Source organism: Dipodomys ordii, unplaced genomic scaffold (assembly GCF_000151885.1).
Source record: "Dipodomys ordii isolate 6190 unplaced genomic scaffold, Dord_2.0 Scaffold18, whole genome shotgun sequence".
In the NCBI taxonomy this organism is placed as follows: Eukaryota; Metazoa; Chordata; class Mammalia; order Rodentia; family Heteromyidae; genus Dipodomys; species Dipodomys ordii.
The window spans coordinates 14,465,009-14,482,402 of NW_012267234.1; the positions used below are offsets into that span (position 1 = coordinate 14,465,009).

Consider the following 17,394-nt stretch of genomic DNA (forward strand, 5'->3'; position numbering starts at 1 on the left):
AGAGAGAGAGAGAGAGAGAGAGATTCATGTGCTGGGCTGGACCTCTGAGCCTCCCCTAGAACTGAGGAATCACTGGGTCTTGTTGGACCTGACCTATATCTCTGCCCTAACTACCACCCATCCACATTTGCATATCACCTCCACATTTGTATAGCATGCCGCCACATTTGAATATCACACCCACATTTGCATGTCACATTCACATTTGCATACTGTTGAGTATGGATTGATGAGGAGTGTTCATTGATTCTATGTGGCCTGATCTGTGTCTTTGAATGTGACTAATTAATTCATTTGGGTAAGGGACTGGTTAAGATTTCCTATTTTAGTTGGGTGCCGGTGGCTCATGCCTGTCATCCTAGCTACTCAGGAGGCTGGGATCTGAGCATCATGGTTCAAAGCCAGCCCGGGTAAGAAAGTCCATGAGACTTTTATCTCCAGTTAACCACCAGAAAACCAGAAGTGGCACTGTGGCTCAAGTGGTAGAGTACTAGCTTTGAGCTGAAGAGCTCAGGGACAGCGCCCAAGCCCAGAGTTCAAGTCCACCCAAAAAGAAAACTCTCCTCTTTCACCGTGGATAGAATTGGTAAGATACACTGATAGACATAAACGTTTTTGTTCCCTTTGCACCAGAAATATTGATTATAACATCCATGCTTACTATAGGCTACAGATCATTTTTATTTTCACAGTCCTGGGGAATAAACGCACATGCCAGACAAGCACTCTACAACCAAACAACAATCTCAGCCTCTGGACATTATCTGAAGTCAGAACTCTGGAACCATCAACTTCACTAAGCCCTACAACAATCCTATTTTTAACTATTGCTATTGGCCCCTATTTAGAGGAGAGGAGGTTTGAACATGGGGAGATTCATGGTGCTAGGCAAGCACTGTATCCGTTTTTGTTGTTGTTGTTGTTTTGTCAATTGTGGAGCTTGAACTCTGGGCCTGGGCACTATCCCTCAGCTCTTCAGCTAGCGCTCTACTACTTGAGCCACAGCAGCACTTCCGGTTTTCTGAGTGGTTTATTGAAGATAAGAGTCTCACAGACTTTTGTGCCTGGACTGGCTTTGAACTGCTATCCTCAGATCTCAGCCTCCTGAGTAGCAGGTGTGAGCCACTGGCACTCAGTTTGCCCAGTCCTTTCATTTTAGTTTTGTTTCTTTTGTGTTTATGTATGTGTGTGCTGGTCCTGGGGCTTGAACTCAGAGTCTGGGCCCTGTCCTTGAGCTGTTTTTGCTCAAGGCCAGCACTCTACCGCTTGAGCCACACAGCTCCACATCCATCTTTTTGGAAGTTCATTGATGGGAAGAGTCTCACCAGCTTTCCTTCCTGGACTGGCTTCGAACCACAATCCATAAATCCCAGCCTCCCAAGTAGCTAGGATTACAGATGTCAGCCCGGCTTCTTTATTTTCTTTCTCTGTTACTAATATTAGCTCTCTTTGAAGAAAACTTGTTTTAATTTTATGGAAATTTGAGTCTCTTTCTTGTTCCAATTACTTGACAGGTTTGCCAGCTCTGTCTCCTTACTCCTCCCTGAAACACCTTCCTCTCCGCTTCAGAAACTCACTTCTGGTACCAACAAAAGGAAAACACAGCTTCCCTCCCATAGCCCTGCCTACCCAATCTCCCTCTTCCCCTCTACTCACCGCTCTGATGGCCTGGACTCCACCTCTCTGTGTCTGAGCCTCTACCATTCCCCCCACAAGGGTCCTGCCCTGCGCCCTTTATCCAAGTGTCTCATCATCAGTACACTTCTTTTAATTCTCTACTAACAGCTGGTGACTTGTCTCATGCAGCTCTCTTCTCCAGCTGAGCAACCTTTATTTTCAGTCATGAGCCAATTTGTCGGATACCAAATGTGCTTCGGTCTCCCTCTGCCCCCATCTGCGGTGCAATTTCCTCTTCTCCTTCAGAGGAACTACAAGCGATGCCCCGTACCAACGCTTTGTCTAACTACCTGGTGCCACCCAGTATTTTAGTTTATTTTTTGCAATCCTGGGTCTTGAATTCAAGCCCTCCCACTTGTTAGGCAAGTTCTCTATCACTGTAACCATGCCCCCAGCCCATTTTGCTTTAATCTGTCTTTAGATGGAATGTGGAACTTTGCAGCCCGGGGTTGGGCTCAAAACTGTGATCATCCTACTTCTTTCCGTCTCTGGTATAGCTGGGATTACAGGCATGAGCCTCTGGACTCAGCTCTCTTACCTACTCATTATGAGAAACAGAGGTCCTTGTTTGATCCTTCAGGACCATTTTCTGTTTAGGTTTTTAGCCTCCGCCGAGGCTTGCTAGGAAAAGAGACCAGAAGCAATCCTTCTGCATGTCGGTTAAACCCAAAGGACTAGCTTTTTATTTGAAGTGGTTCACAGAAAATACAACACGGCCTTAGTTCTACCACAGAAACTTCAGGAGCTCAGAAGCACCGAGCTGGTGGATTCCAAGGAAGAACAAGTTGTCATTGTCACCTGGGCCACCATGGGAGGCCCACAGGGAGGAATTGTACAGCCTTTCCGCCATGGGCTGCCCTACGCGGAGGGGAGGCGAAGACTGGCTTATTTGTATCTAGGATGATCTTGGCTCAAGGGCCAGCAGAACTCACAATAAATCTGAAATATCAGCACACCTAGGAAAAACAGGAACTGGATGTTTTCCTGCCTGAATAAAAGGAGGAGCTGTTCACTAGATGGGGGGGGGGGTGGGAGGGGGATGGTTTGTTCTTGGGGGGATGAGCAGAATGAATAACTGGATGGGGATGGGTTGGTGAGAAAGAGATGGGCTTCAAAGTGAAGTTGGTGAGGGCTGAGATACCATTTTAATAACCACGGTGGTGGGGATGATGATGATGATGATATATTAAATAAGCTCTAATGAGCGAATCAGCCACTATCCTATTTTCAGGGCAACTCTCTAACATCCTCCAAATTGCTGGTAAATACATGATGTTAGGATCTCCCAGTCTCCAGGAATGAAAGGACCAGCAAGGTGAACAAACTGGTCCAAATGACACCGAGCTGGCACAGGGGTGCGCCATGATTCCACTGCAGGCTGTGTGATGTCACCCGTGCCCTCGCCACTGCTGAACGTTGGTGTCTGGAGGAAAGAAATAAGAGGTGTCTGGCTGCTCTAGGGGGGGGCAAGGCCTCAGTGGTTACAGTGCCATGTCTGAGAGACAACCCCCCCCCAATGGGTAGGACAGGAAAAAGCCAGAAGAACACTTGGTCCTGAAGAGAAAAGGGAGCTGGCTCCAGATGACCTCACCAACTAGAAACCAGCTCAGAGAAGTGACGGCCACAGGCTTAGAGCCAGAGAGTCGAGGTAGCTCATCATCTGGGACCCGAAAAACTTGGAGTGGTGGAAGAAAGAGAGTAATCAGGAGGTTTTGTGATTAAGTTAGGGGGCTGTGATCTGACCTCACAGGTTGCCAAGAAAGGAGTGCAGCCATACTAAATTGGGGGAAAGAAAGAACTTCCTAGAAATGGTAAGGAAGAACTTCCTAGAAATAGAACTGGCTACCCTTGCTCTGGGAAATGAGTTCCTCACCATGGGAGGGGATCAAACAGACATGCTCCAGTTGTTCTATCACAAATAAACATATCAGGTTGACCTTGAATCATGCCTACTGAATCCTAAGTTTCCATTTCCCATCCTGCTACCCTGAAACGTGTTACAGTTTTGCCAGAAACTTTTTAGATTGTCCTCCTGGGCCAACCTCGAAGCTCTAAACCTGATCACCATTAGATGGACCTCACCTTCTGCTGAGCTCTGATGTGAGATATCCACATTTGACCAACATTTAAAAGCTGGGAAATAATATAAGAAAAGTGACTTCACCTTTATAGAGCTGGATGATGATGGAATTCCCTACCAGATTTACATGAGAAAATTTTAGCATAGCGCCTATCATTAGCTGAACCTAGGTCACCAATCCTAGCTACTTAGGAAGCTGAGATCTGAGGATCTTAACTTGAAGTCAGCCTGAGCAGAAAAGTCCTTAAGACTCTTGTCGCCCATTAATCACCAAAAAGCTAGAAGCCGAGCTGTGACTCAAGTGGTAGCATACTACCTTTAGCAAAAAATACTCAGGGACAGCACCCAGGATCTCTGAGTTCAAGCCTCAAGACTGGCACACAAAAACAAATACACAGAAACAAATAGCCTCTTGGTTGAACTAGTATATACAACATTTATCATGAAAGCTAACTAAGCATTCATTATTGGTTCAGGACTGGAGCTGAGCCATCAAAAATGGCAGGCACTAGATGTATGTGGCTACTGAGCCTGTAATCCCAGCCCCATAGAAGGCAGAGGTAGGTAGATCACAGTTCCATGCTCTAGAAGGTCAGAAGTAAGTAGAATAAGATTCAAATACAGGGCCGGGGGGGGGGGCGTGGATAAACTGTAAGATAATTTGCATGGTTAGTAGAAAAACATTTGGTGGTATGGTATACATGGGACTAATGCTGTGAAGTTAGGTTTAGGGCAGGGATGAGTTTGAGATGCTTACCTAGATGTGATGTCTCACACAAGACAGTAAGCCAAGGGAAGTCCTTCCACGGAGTAGCTTCTATGCCCTGTTTACACACATGTTCTAGTTTCTCCATTGTTCTGCAAGATGGGTGAGGGCGAAGTGTTCAAGCCTTACTCCTGCCACACACTGAGCAAGGGGCATCTGAAATGTTCATCCCCAGCTGCCAGAGTTCTTACTCAGTGTCCAACTCAGTGCTGCTCCAACGTAATAGCCTCCTTATCCCTGGGTCTCAAAGCTGGTGCTCATGTTCGATTCAAATCCCCCACTGTAACTCCCGTAGTAATCATTGGAGAAACAAGGCAACTTTGCACAAGTCCAAGAATAAATTACACAGGTCTCTAGGCCTTCACACCCAGTGAGACCTAAGGAGCACGCTCTTAGGGAAGGCACAGTGCTCAGACAAAATAAGATTGATCGAAAAGAACTCCCGGAAATGGAATCAGAGGACTTTCCTTCTTTTTTTTTTTCCTGTTTCTCTTTTCTTTTCTTTTTGTCTTGTTTGTCCATTTATCTATCTTTGGGATGGTAAGGAGAGGCACAGAAATGGTAGCGGGGGAAAAGGGTAGACAAATGCAGCAGTGGTACTCACTGGACACTATGTCGAAAATGAACTGTACAACTTGTGGGTGGGGAGGGGAGAGAAAACGTGGGAGAGAGTGAGGGAATGGAGTAATATCGTCCAAAAAGAAGTGTATTCTTTACCTGATTTATGTAACTGTAACCCCTCTATATCATCCTTATCATAACAATATTTAAAGGGAAAAAACCTCCAAATCCAGTGCTCTGACCTCTCCTAAATGCTGCCCTTGAACCTCTGAACACAGCCCTTCAAACGTGTTCAACCTTGAGTATTAATAGACAAATAGCCATGGGGCCGGATGGATTTGCTGGTTAGAATTCGAGACTCTGGAAAACAGCTTAGAGCAACTTTAAAATAGCAACCAGTGGAATAAACACATCAATTACACAGGGTGGTTAAGGGGTGGGTGGCAAATGATGGTTTATTCAAGAAAATAAAACCTTAGTGACAGGTTTAAAACTCTCATCAAAATGCTTTTTGTTTAAACGCAATATTTTCTTTTTAATAGTTCCTCTCACTGCTTGTAAATGTGTGTTTCTTCTTAAAGAGTCCTTTCAAAAGCCTCAGTCCAGCCCGGGAGACAAGCACAAAAAAATAAAATAAAAAGGAATTGTTCTTTGTTTTCTTCAAGAAAACAGACACCTGCCTTCCTCCCAGCATGAGGTGTAGAAGGGGCCCTCCGTTATCTTTGATATGTGTGTGTGTGTGTGTGTAAAACTCTAGACATGATCATTTTCAGATCCTTGGGGCTTTACTTATTGAGGTTTTAGAGGAAAGGGACTCCATAAACAATATGTATGATGTCTGTATTTGTGGCAGGACGCAAATCCTTAGCTTGTGAATACATTCAGATCCAACCCGACCCCTAAACACCCCATCAGGCCCTCTCATCCTAGCCCCTCCCATCAGATGGATTAGACTTAGCATCCCTGCAGGAGGGAAATAGCTTTGAGAAAGTTCCCCAGTCTGGTCTCTGGGTTAGTGGATCAGATCTTCTCCAAGGGGAGAGGATTTTAGCCAGATTCCAAGTATCAGTACTAGGATGCCTAGATCTGCTTGGTATGCCATGAGTTTCAAGGCTGTGTTCCTTGGCTGGAGTCTCAGAGATGAGGTAGGATTGGATGGAAACAAACCCCTCGCTGTCCTGCCACACACACATAAATATTTACCCAGCAATGCTATGTGCCCCAGTACTGTGTTCATGCATAACTCAAGCTTATCCAACACAACTCTGCCCCTTCCTCTGGGAACTTACAGACCAACTTCCAGCAAGTAAGTCGTAAACCTGTTAAGTGAACAGAAAACTGCAATCAAGGAGAGCTGGGTCACAGGGACACCAGTAGAAAGGACCTTATGAGATTATGGGGCAGAGAAAGTTAAGTCTGAGAAAGGGAAAAAGCCACCAGGAAGAACCAGGTGAAATCATAGCAGACATTCCAGGTATAGAGACTCAGTTACTTAGGAGGCTGAAAACTGGAGGTTAGTGATTTGAGGTCAGCCTGGGTAAAAAAATAAAAATGTCTGAGAAACTCTATCTCCAAAATAGCCAGCAAAAAGCAAGACTGCAAGCATGTCTCAAGTAGTGAAGTGCCAACCTAGGAAGGATATGCCCTAAGTCCAAACCCCAGTTACTGCCAAATAGTTGAACAACGATATACACTCACCATTCCGGCTCTGGGGTAAGTTTAAATAGGGGGATGGCAGTCCTGTCCATCCAAGGCAGTAAGTGAAATCTTAGTTGAAAAAGAAGGGGGCAAAATGGGGTGCAGTGTGGCTCAAGTGGTAGAGCACCTACTTACTAAGCAAGTGGTCCTGTGTTCAAACCCCAGTTACCGTCCCCTCCCCCAAGTAATCTCAGCAGGTAGGAGGGCTTCATAAGCTCCAATGGGAAGTCTGAGTGTCATTTTAAGTAAGTACCAACAAATGATTTAGAGGGTTTTGAGTGGGAGAGCTAAGGGCTAGCAACCGAGTGCTGAGTTCAAGTCCCACTACTCACACCCTCACACCCTCCCCCACCCCCACACACGCATGGGGCTGAGGATGAAGCACAAAGACAAATCAAAAAGGTGTCCAAGGCCTTCCTGGAAGGGGACAGCAAGAGTCTTCAAACAAACAAAAAATCTTAAAGATACTTTTAAAAGATACTTGGTCCTATGGTGAACATAGCACAATTCAAAGATTTTAAAAAATAAACAAACAAACAAAAACCTTGTCTTTCTGACATACTTTTTTTTTTAACTAAGAGCGTCAGGAAGCTGGCACCAAGCATTCTGGATCAACAATAACATGAGTATTTTACACATTGATCTTTTCCCCTGCTCAAACCAAAGCACATTTTCATAGCTGAGGTCTCTTGAAGTCAATCATAGCTATAGATTGAGATCTTAGTGGTGTTGGACAAAGCCATTTAACTGTTTTGTTAAAACAGTTTGTCTTTTCTGTTTGTCTCCAACAAGTTCTCACTATGTAGATGGAGTTGGCCTCAAACCCTCTATCCTCCTGCTTCAGCCTCCAAAGTTGCTGACTTCACAGGAATGTACCACCATACCCAGATAATTGAGATGAGGTGTCACGAAGTTTTTTCCCAAAGTGGCATCAAACCTCAAAACTCAGTCCTCTCAAGTAGCTGGGATTATAGTCATGAGCCATGCGCCTTCCCCCACTTAAATTTGCTATGCTCATTTTCCATTGCTCATAAAATAGAGGAAATTCCTATCTCATAAATTTAATGTGAATAATAAAATGGCAACCCATAAATTGTATATATTATAATTAATGCTGTGAATCTTACTGTTATGGAATTAAAAAACCACCCATTGTGTTGAAGACTTGATAGCCATTATCTGGTCAGTCTGTTGTAAAGTCTCCCAGACTCATGGCTAAGAGGTAACTCACAAGGTGAACTACCCAGGGCCACTCTGCTGATCAGCCTGAGATGGGAGCCTGGAATACTCAACCTGACTTAACATTTTCAGATGCCTACATGTTGGATCTGTGTTGGTACAAAAAGTTAGAGGGGGGGGGGAGAAGGAGGAGGAGAAAGAGGAAGAGGAAGATAGAGGGATGAGAGAGATAAGGAAGAGGAGAGGAAGGAGGGAGGGAGGGAAGTGAAGGGAGGAGGGAGAAAGAGAAGAGAGAAGAAAGGAAGGAATGGAGAGAGAGACAGAGAGCATAGAAATGAAGAAAGATAATTAAGGAAGAAAGAGAAAGGAAGGAAGGGAGAAAGAAAGAAAGAGAAAGAAAGAAAGCAGAAAGAGGAAGGAAGGGAGGGAGGGAAGAAGGGAGGAAGGAAGGAAGAAAGAGGGGAGAGAGGGAGAGGAAGGGAGACAGAGGAAGAAGAAAAAGAAGAGAGGAAGGAGAACGAGGAAGAAAGAAGAGGAGGAGGAGAGAGAGAGGAAGAGAAGAAGGAAGGAAGGAAGGAAGAAGGGAAGGGAAGGATAAAATAAAAAGGAAAAAGAAAGGGAGACAGAGGACGAGGAGAGGAGAGGGAGGGAGAGAGAAAGAGGAAAGAAGAGGGGAAGGAGGGAGGGAAAGAGGAAGGAAGGAAAGGAAGGGAGGGAGGGAAGATGATTGTAGATACATGACATGACTTTTTATGGAAGTAATTCACCTTTTCATATTCTTTTCGCGCCAAGGTGTCTTTCAGGAAGATAATTTGGGACACACTTCCTAAACCCTATTTGAGGAAGGCCCCTGTGAGACTAGTCACCAGTCACCTTAGCATCTGATAAACCCAGTGGTGTCGCAGACCTTCCTCAGCCCCACTTGAGACAGAGTGCAGACACAGTGTTGCAGATACACTGCTGTGAAGTTCATCGGTCGGCAGCATCTCTCTCTCTCTCTCTCTCTCTCTCTCTCACACACACACACACACACACTTCTGACCATTGCAAACGGTTTTTACTTTCAAAACAGAATTAGATCTATTTTCCAGCATATTTGATACACTTTAGAGAGGTGCAACCTAGAGACATGTAAACACTGAGTGTTCCCAGAGCCTCCCGAATGTTTAACTTGGGGGTTGGGGAGAAGGAGATACAGAATTTTTGAAAAGAGCAGGCAAAACCCCGAGTGAACTCTGAGACATCAAAGTCAACTAGAAAAATGGACTAGAAAAAAAAATGCCATCGAATGAAAATAAGCAAATCCAAAGCCCAGGCTGGGGGGCGAGGGGGGGTGGGGCAGGAGAACAAGGAAGCATCTTAGGGCAGGGCCAGCAGTCTCATTCCAGCACTCCGTCAGCAGGATCCCCGCCAGCTTCTCCACTCACTCCTATAAAGCTGGCCACGGCCACCTCCAAGGCAAGATGTGGCAGGCCCCGTCCGCGCCTTGCTCCCTGCAGGCTTCCCAGGGCCCCAGCCATGGCAAAGAGCGGACTTGTAGTCTGCCTCCTGGTGATCAGCTTGCTCCTGGACCAGGCCAGCAGCCACTCATCCAGACTGAAGTCCAGAAAGCACAGCAAACGCCGCGTGAAAGGTAACAAGGGGTTCTGTAGCAAAACTCCATAGACTCCTGTGTGGCCAAGAAGAGGGGGACAGCGTGTGTGTGTAGTCTCCTCCAGAACGCCACCCCTGGGGACCGTGGCCGTGGCTGGCTGGCTTTTCAGGGGATTGAGTGAGCTTTATATCCCCTGATGTTTAAAGGAATCATGCTTTTTTTCTTTTTCCCTAGAATCTTTCCATTCCCGGGAAACGTTTGGTGGTTTCAAAGAATCCTAGGCTTTGGGGTTTTCTAGAAGTGAAAAACCAGGACCTTGAGCACTCTGCCACTATACTACCTCCCCAGCCCTGCCAGAAGGTTTTCTAATTTAAAAAAATGGACAAACAAGCTTGTCATGTAAAACATGTCTATAACACCTGTCTTCTTTGTCAGGTGAGGTTAGATGTGTGTAGTAGTCCTTGGGACTGCAAACCATGGGGCGGGCAGAATATATAGATTAGCAGAGTACAGATTCACTCGTATTATTGAGGAATTGTAGCCGATCATCTTAGTATATGTGTAGAGGATAGAGCTATTGGTAGACATGGATATACTGTAGGTATGTTTCTACGACACCAACTTAAATATATCATAAAGGATTTGCCCTGCACCGGGCTAGAGGGCTCAGGGGTAGAATGTTCGCCTCACAAGTTCAAGGTCCTGATTTCAAACCTGTCTCACCACCAAAACAAAAGAATGAAGCCTCTCACTTCACAGTAATACATCGGCATGCTAAGTTCTATAGTCTTTGAAGTTATTTTGATCCCAAATTGACTCTTCAAGCAAGACATAGGTTGAGGTGGACTTGGAAAGAGTTAAGAAGTAAAAATCAAAAGTTGCAAAGAGGAAGGTACCACTAAGTGATTTGCAATATGTCAGAACCAAAGCAAAAGAAAGAAACAACAAAACGAAACACCCATCTAGTGGAAGGTGTTTTATCTCAGCCTTGGAGTCAGTTTTCTACTAGGGTGTTTGAAGGTAAATGATATGGCACTATTGCTTTATCTTCTTATTAGAAAGAAGCACAGGAAAATACCAAGAAGCCAAAGTGAAGATTTGATAGGACACAGCTGACGCATACCAGGCGAGCTTCTACCCTGTCCTATGTTGTGTTTGGAGGATTCTAAAGAGCCTTCTGCCAGGGATTTTATTTGAATGTTTAGGTCTCAGGCACAGCTTTTTAAGCTGAGTCTTTTTTTCTTATGAAACATCCTATCTCCCCATTTCCTCTTTGAATGAAGAACTCAAATAATTTCTCATTAGTAGACGATGCTGAGGACAGGGGCAGGAGGGAGACAGAAGATAGTAGGTGGTATGGCACTTTAGGGAGAGGATATAAATATATAAATGTGTTCTCTCTTTCTTCTCTCTCTCTCCCAACTTCTCCCAACCCCCCCCCTCCATCCCACAGCCCAAACAACTTTTTGTCATTAGGGTCAAGAAAGTCAACTTCACAAGATGTGGAATAATAAGCCTAGATTTGCCTACTAGTTATTTTCCCGCCCACCCATATAGTCTTAAAATATTTGAACTACTTTGTAATAATACCAAAGTTTATGAAGTCAGACAGGTGAACTGTATTTTCTCTTCCAATCTGTATCTCAATATTATGTACTCTCTTAACTATTGGGTGACAGTATTGAAGATGTTATGCAAATAGTTTGGCAGGCAGGCAAATTTATTTATTAACAAACAATTATAAATAATACAATTATAACATTATCACAATAAATTACTAACAATAAAGACAACTATTATAAATTAGTGATCAACACATGATAAAACAATACATAATAGTTAAATTAATAATGTAATTTATTTCACCTATTAAATCTTGGGTTTAGTAAGGCCCACTTCATTGAACAGCTGGATGTTACTCCTTCCTTTGGATGGGTCATGACATTCTGCTCTCTCCTGGTGAACTTCATCATGCACATACAGTATATTAATCCCCAGACTAGGGTATTATATCTCTAGAACTCACACTGCAGGTTAGTCAGACTCCAATTGTCTCTCCAAATGACAGCTCCCCTCTATACCCCATCCTCTGGGAATGATAACTAAACATCATCATATCATGAGCGTTGGTGTGTGTATGTGTGTGTGTGTGTGTGTGTGTGTGTGTGTGTGTGTGTGTGTCCCTCATTCTCACCTGGCTTTTTCATTCAAGTGATGGCACTCTACCACTTGAGCTATACCTTCACCTCCAGCTTTTTGGTAGTTAATTGGAGATAAGGAGTTTCATGGATTTTCTTGCCCAGGCTAGTTTTTGAACTAGTATCCTCAGGTCTCAGCCTCTTGAGTAACTAGGATTACAGGTGTGAGCCACAGGTGTGTCTACAAAGCTACTCACTTTTGACCACTTCCTTAATCAGGGAGAGCCCTGATGATTCTTCAGCCCCATCTAGGAACACTCAAGAAAAAAGAACTGGCTCCTCCCCATCAGGAGTGAATCCTTACGTGGCCTTTGTCAGCTGGCTCCTCCAGGAGCTGCCACCCCGATGCATCAGTAGTGTAGGGGCCTCGAGCAGGATTCGGGCTCGACTTCCCAGTCATGCCATTTTGCTCAGTGTGGCCACCTTCATGCAAGGGAAATCTCACCCCACTTCCTTTCACCTCTACTTTTGGAGAGCACATTACAATAACATTAAAGTATTTTCTATCCCCTAATGCTCAGCGTTGTCAGGAAATGGCATGGGTAAGAAAATACTGAAAATTAAGCTACTAGTAGAGAAAGTGCTTTGAAGCAAATAAGGCTCACAGAGTGTGATTAGCAGAAGGAATGGGGGAGGAAAGGATAATCAGGAAAGTCTTCTCAGAAGAGGCCACGGTAGTGAGAGCGAACAGGCAGAAGGAATAATGAATGGAAGAGGCTCTCGAATCCAGGAGGCTGAGGCTGGGTGGTGGCCAGGTGGAACTCACAGGGGTGGGGCTGGAGAGGGAGAGGCAGGAGCTCTACCTGCTGGAATCTCCCTGTTTTACTGTCCCCACCTCGTGGTAATGAATTATGCTTTCCTTTCCTGCCTGTGTTCTTTGCTTTTCTTTTTCCTTTTGCCTTTTGGGGTGCTGGAGTGTTCTGAACTCAAGGCCTTAAGCTTACTAGACAGCCATTCTCCTCCTTGAACCCAATGACCCTGGTCTCACACAGTACTTTTCATGTACACTCAGCTCGATGACATCATTGCCTCCACGACCTTCAGATTGTGTTTCCCAAAGCTATTTTCTCAACTTTAATTGCCTTTCTTTTACTCATATGCTTTCCGTTCTCTAACCACTCCCCCCCTAAAATGTGTCCCCAGAAAAGGATGGAGATCTGAAGTCTCAAGTTGAAAAACTCTGGCGAGAAGTCAATGCCCTGAAGGAAATGCAAGCTCTCCAGACAGGTGAGACACCCCTCCAGCCCCCCACTCTTCCCCAGCTGATGCTGGAAGAGAACCAGGGCTGCCAACAACTCCATTTCATTGAGACTGCATATGGAAGCCATCTTTTAGAAAGAAACATCAACAAACTAGAGATGCAGCTGAGTGCAGGGATGGAAAGTTAGTGATAATGGTCTTGAACAATGAGCTTGATTTGCTACCTCCTTTCAAGTATCAGTGGTACAGAAATAGGAATAGATTCACTTGGCACTGGAGACTCATGCCTGTAATCTAGCTACTCAGGAGGTGAGGTCTGAGGATAGCAGCCAGCTAGGGCAGAAAAGTCCATGAGACTTATCTCCAATTAACCACTAAAAATGACAAATGTGGAGCTGTGCCTCAAGTGAAAAATCTAAGGAACAATGCCTAGGTCCTGATTTCACTCCCCAATACTAATGAACACACACGTGCATGCACACACACACACACACACACACGCACGCACACACACACACACACACACACACACAAAGAATTCATAACTCCCAGGAGGCCAGGAAGCATTTTTGCTATAAGCAACTCTGCTAGGAACCAGGGTGATATTCTTTCCTTTTATCAGATCTTTGGGTATACAGAGTTTGAAGGTTAACAGGCCTTTGACCATGTTTTGCTACTCTAAGTGCTATATTAGTTCTCCATCACCTTTTGTTGAATAGTCAATTCCAATTCACTTCAACATTTTATGCTATTATGATTTCCCTCATTTTATACATGAGGAAAATGAAGGACAGAGAAAGAATCTGTCTAAGGTGTACACAGCTAGTAAATGTCATGGTAGAAACCTAAACCCAGACACTAAGGTCCTGGCCCCTAACCTAAAACCATCTGTACTCCCTTTCTTTATACTGGACAACCTAAACAATATTACAGGTCTTTGTTCTCGGCTCAAGAAAGCCACTGTCTCCCCACATGCAAACTCAGATTTTTGTTCCTGTTTCACTTCTTTTCTCTTGATAATGAAATCCCATCCAATTCCTCAAGTTGCAAGAACATCCAACATACAATGGAACTATATAAATATGGATACAGGCACTGGCATCCCACGCCTGTAATCCTAGCTATTCAGGAGGCTGCAATCTGAAGATCCAGGTTCAAAGCCAGCCTGAGTCCATGAGAATCTTATCTCCAAAGAACCACCAAAAAATTAGAAGTGGGACTGTGACACAAGTGGTAGAATACCAGCTTTGAACAGAAAAGCTAAAGCCCTGAGTTTACACCCTTCAACTAGCACCAAAATAATAATAATAATAATAATAAAGAAAGCATTATGAGTCTTGAGATACTATTTTGAGGTTGAGACAGAACCAGGTTTGTGTATAATTTTTCCATGCTCTACAAATTATGGTTTTGTCAGGCTAAAATTACAAGTAGCAACTTCTCTATACCTCAATATCCCAATAAATAAGGATAATAAGACAGCACTTCATAGGATCATCAGGGTTATTATAAGTTAACTTATGTAAATTGTTTGCTACAGTATCTGACACATGTAAGATCATTACTAAAAATCATTATAATCACACATTATTCTATAATTATTCATCAGCATTTGCCAGATCCAGGATCAGGCATATTGCACACAAAAGACAAAACTTTCTTTCTTCTTCTTCCTCTGTGTGTGTGTGTGTGTGTGTGTGTGTGTGTGTGTGTGTGTGTGTGCTGGGATTTGAACTCAAGGCCTCAAGCTCTCCTTTAGCTTTTGCACTCAAGGCTACCACTTGAGCCTCACTTCTACTTACAGTTTTTTCGTGGTTAATTGGAGATAAGATTCTCACCAACTTTTCCACATAGGCTGGCTTTGAACTTTGATCCTCAGGTCTTAGTCTCCTCAGTAGCTAGGATTTACCGGCATGAGCCACCAGTGCCCAGCAAAAAATTTTACTCTATTAAATCTCCCATTTCCACAGTCTGTCTCCGAGGCACGAAAGTTCACAGGAAATGCTACCTGGCTTCAGAAGGCCTGAAACACTTCCACGAGGCCAATGAAGACTGCATTTCCAAAGGGGGGACCTTGGTGGTCCCCAGGAACTCTGACGAGATCAATGCCCTCCGAGACTATGCTAAGAGAAGCCTGCCTGGGGTCAATGACTTTTGGGTGGGCATCAATGACATGGCCACAGAAGGCAAGTTTCTCGATGTCAATGGAATGGCTGTCTCCTTCCTCAACTGGGACCGTGCACAGCCCAATGGTGGCAAGCGTGAAAATTGTGTCCTGTTCTCCCAATCGGCTCAGGGAAAATGGAGTGATGAGATCTGCCGTACCAGCAAGAAGTACATATGTGAGTTTACCATCCCTTAACAGGCTCTTCACAAATGTGTCTCACTCAAGCAAGAGTGGGCATAATTTATGAGCTGGCGGTCCCCAGGAATGAATCAAAGTTGTAATTATTGCACGATGGCAACATGTTGGTCAAAGCCCACGGTAAGACACAATCAGACAATGGGGCTATCATATTTCATGGTGGTTTTGCCTTTCACAAAGCTCAAGACATCAGGAAATAATAAGCGTACTACTAAAGAGACTTTTGCAAAAGGAGGTCTCAAATCCTCCTCCCTCTTTCCTTGTCCCTGTCACTCATGTAGGCACAGTCTGTTTTAGAAATACAATGCTCATGCATTTCTTCAATGTGACAAAGCAAGCTTAGGTTATCTTAGGAATTTAGTCCAGTCATGGATGGCTCAATCACAGGGATATAGTCTAAGAAATGTGTCATCTGGCCATCTTGTTACTGCATCAACATCATAGCATTGGCATAGATCAAACCCTTAATGTGGTTTCTACATGCAAAATAAGAGGTGCTGGTAGAGCGCTTGCCTTGAGCTGCGCCCAAGCCCAGAGTTCAAGCCCCGACAAAATAAATAAATAAGTAAATAAGAGGTGCTGTAAACACAAGATGTATTAAAGCCTTCTGTTGGTGTAACCTGGAAGGTTTTTAGCGTGAGCTTCTTTATAGAAATGTGAGCACACAATAAGTACAATTTTTTTATAAAGCAATAAAAAGTATAGTATATGGTCAGCTTCCTATCCATATAAGGAAATGCTTGATACAGAATCCCTATGACACCAAAGAAAGTTTCTTTAGCTCATAATTTCGGTGGCTCAACATTAAGACTGGACAACCTGGCAGGACCCTGTAGGTGGTACTTAGATTGCTGAGGGTATGCCCTTGAAAGGGATTGTGGGACCTTGCTTATCCTCTCTCTGTACTGTATATCCACTCTAGTTTGAGATGTAATCACTTGCTTCTGCCTGACGTGCCACCATTACCCTGATCAGGACATGTGTAAACAATTAAACCTCCTGAAACCCTAGCATATAATAAACACCTAAATGGGCAACATAATGGTTTGTTATCATGATCAAGTCTTATGTACTGTACCTACTTCTTCATCAGCCACTTGTAAGCCTGACAGAATAACAGGTTTGCTTAGTTAAGTGTCACCAACATCCACGTGAGTGATGGCTTGCAAGGGTAGGACAGCTACAAGGTCGACAGAAGCCTTTCAGCTGCATTATTATTGATGGGACCACCATCACCTGTGTGGGCCATTACTGGCTGAAGCGTAGCAATGCGGTGCCCGGCTATATGTATGAAGGATCAGAATTCCCTAATTTGGTCTGATGCTTGGGCTACTCCATCCTGGACACACATCATGTGCCCAGAGCCCTTGTTTCTCCCTGTGAGACAAGTATCTCGCCAGTCATCAGAAGAACGTTTGAAGAGGAGGTCTGATCTGGTTTTCTTTAAACTCCTTACTCCAGCTTTTCGGGAATTTCTCAGTCAAATAAAACAACAACAACAAGAAAAACTCCCCCAAACCCCACAAAAACAGAAACTAAAACTAATGAAGCTGTACACTTGTCAGTAGTCTACTCTTGGCATTAAGTTATGACTTCCAACTTAAATGAGAAACCAGAAAAGAAGAGTAGACGATGACGGTGGGGGTGGGGGAAAGGAAACAGTCTTCTTTTCCTTCTCGTTTATCCTTACAGTCTTTATATATATATATATTAAGCTGTTGGAGGAGGGGGTTGAAAAACTTTATATACTTTTTTTGAACCATCACTATATTTGACTCTAATAGTATTACTGGAAGAGCCAGTTGGATATAAATAATACTATTTTAGGATCACACTATGCAAGTTTTTATGCTGCCAATGCTATTCCCATTAAAGTGCTTAACTAGAGTGTATAAAATAACTTCATTGGCTTAAAATGGAATTATACCATTTGGGCTTGAGGGAAAATGGGCATTTTAGAAGCAAAAACAATTCTAAATATATTTTGTCCTTCCAATAAATATCTTTTTATTTCTTTCTGTGTTGAATGTGTTTTGGGAATAATGGCCTGTTTTGAAAATGTTAACTACATATGCT

General features: G+C 43.8%; 1 protein-coding gene across 2 annotated transcripts; it reads left to right on the forward strand.

Annotated features, from left to right (window-relative positions):
- The first annotated feature begins 9,455 nt into the window (after positions 1-9,455).
- On the forward strand, positions 9,456-16,970 carry Clec3a (C-type lectin domain family 3, member A). 2 transcript variants are annotated; one of them, XM_013012816.1, is made up of 4 exons: positions 9,456-9,594; positions 12,897-12,980; positions 14,924-15,295; positions 16,780-16,970. In XM_013012816.1, the coding sequence occupies exons 1-4, from the start codon at positions 9,480-9,482 to the stop codon at positions 16,884-16,886; spliced, it is 678 nt and encodes a 225-aa protein (XP_012868270.1). In that variant the 5' UTR covers positions 9,456-9,479; the 3' UTR covers positions 16,887-16,970. The 2 variants fall into 2 exon arrangements, with proteins under 2 accessions (XP_012868270.1, XP_012868271.1); XM_013012817.1 differs by lacking the exon at positions 16,780-16,970 and having other exon boundaries at positions 14,924-15,315.
- Positions 16,971-17,394: the final 424 nt, after the last annotated feature.

What these genes read in the sequence shown, in the direction of transcription:
- Clec3a (XM_013012816.1), top strand. Translation starts at nt 9,480, where the DNA reads ATGGCAAAGAGCGGACTTGTAGTCTGCCTCCTGGTGATCAGCTTGCTC. An exon ending in CAGCAAACGCCGCGTGAAAG is followed by an intron (nt 9,595 to 12,896) that starts GTAACAAGGGGT and finishes ATGTGTCCCCAG; the next exon opens with AAAAGGATGGAGATCTGAAG. An exon ending in AATGCAAGCTCTCCAGACAG is followed by an intron (nt 12,981 to 14,923) that starts GTGAGACACCCC and finishes CCATTTCCACAG; the next exon opens with TCTGTCTCCGAGGCACGAAA.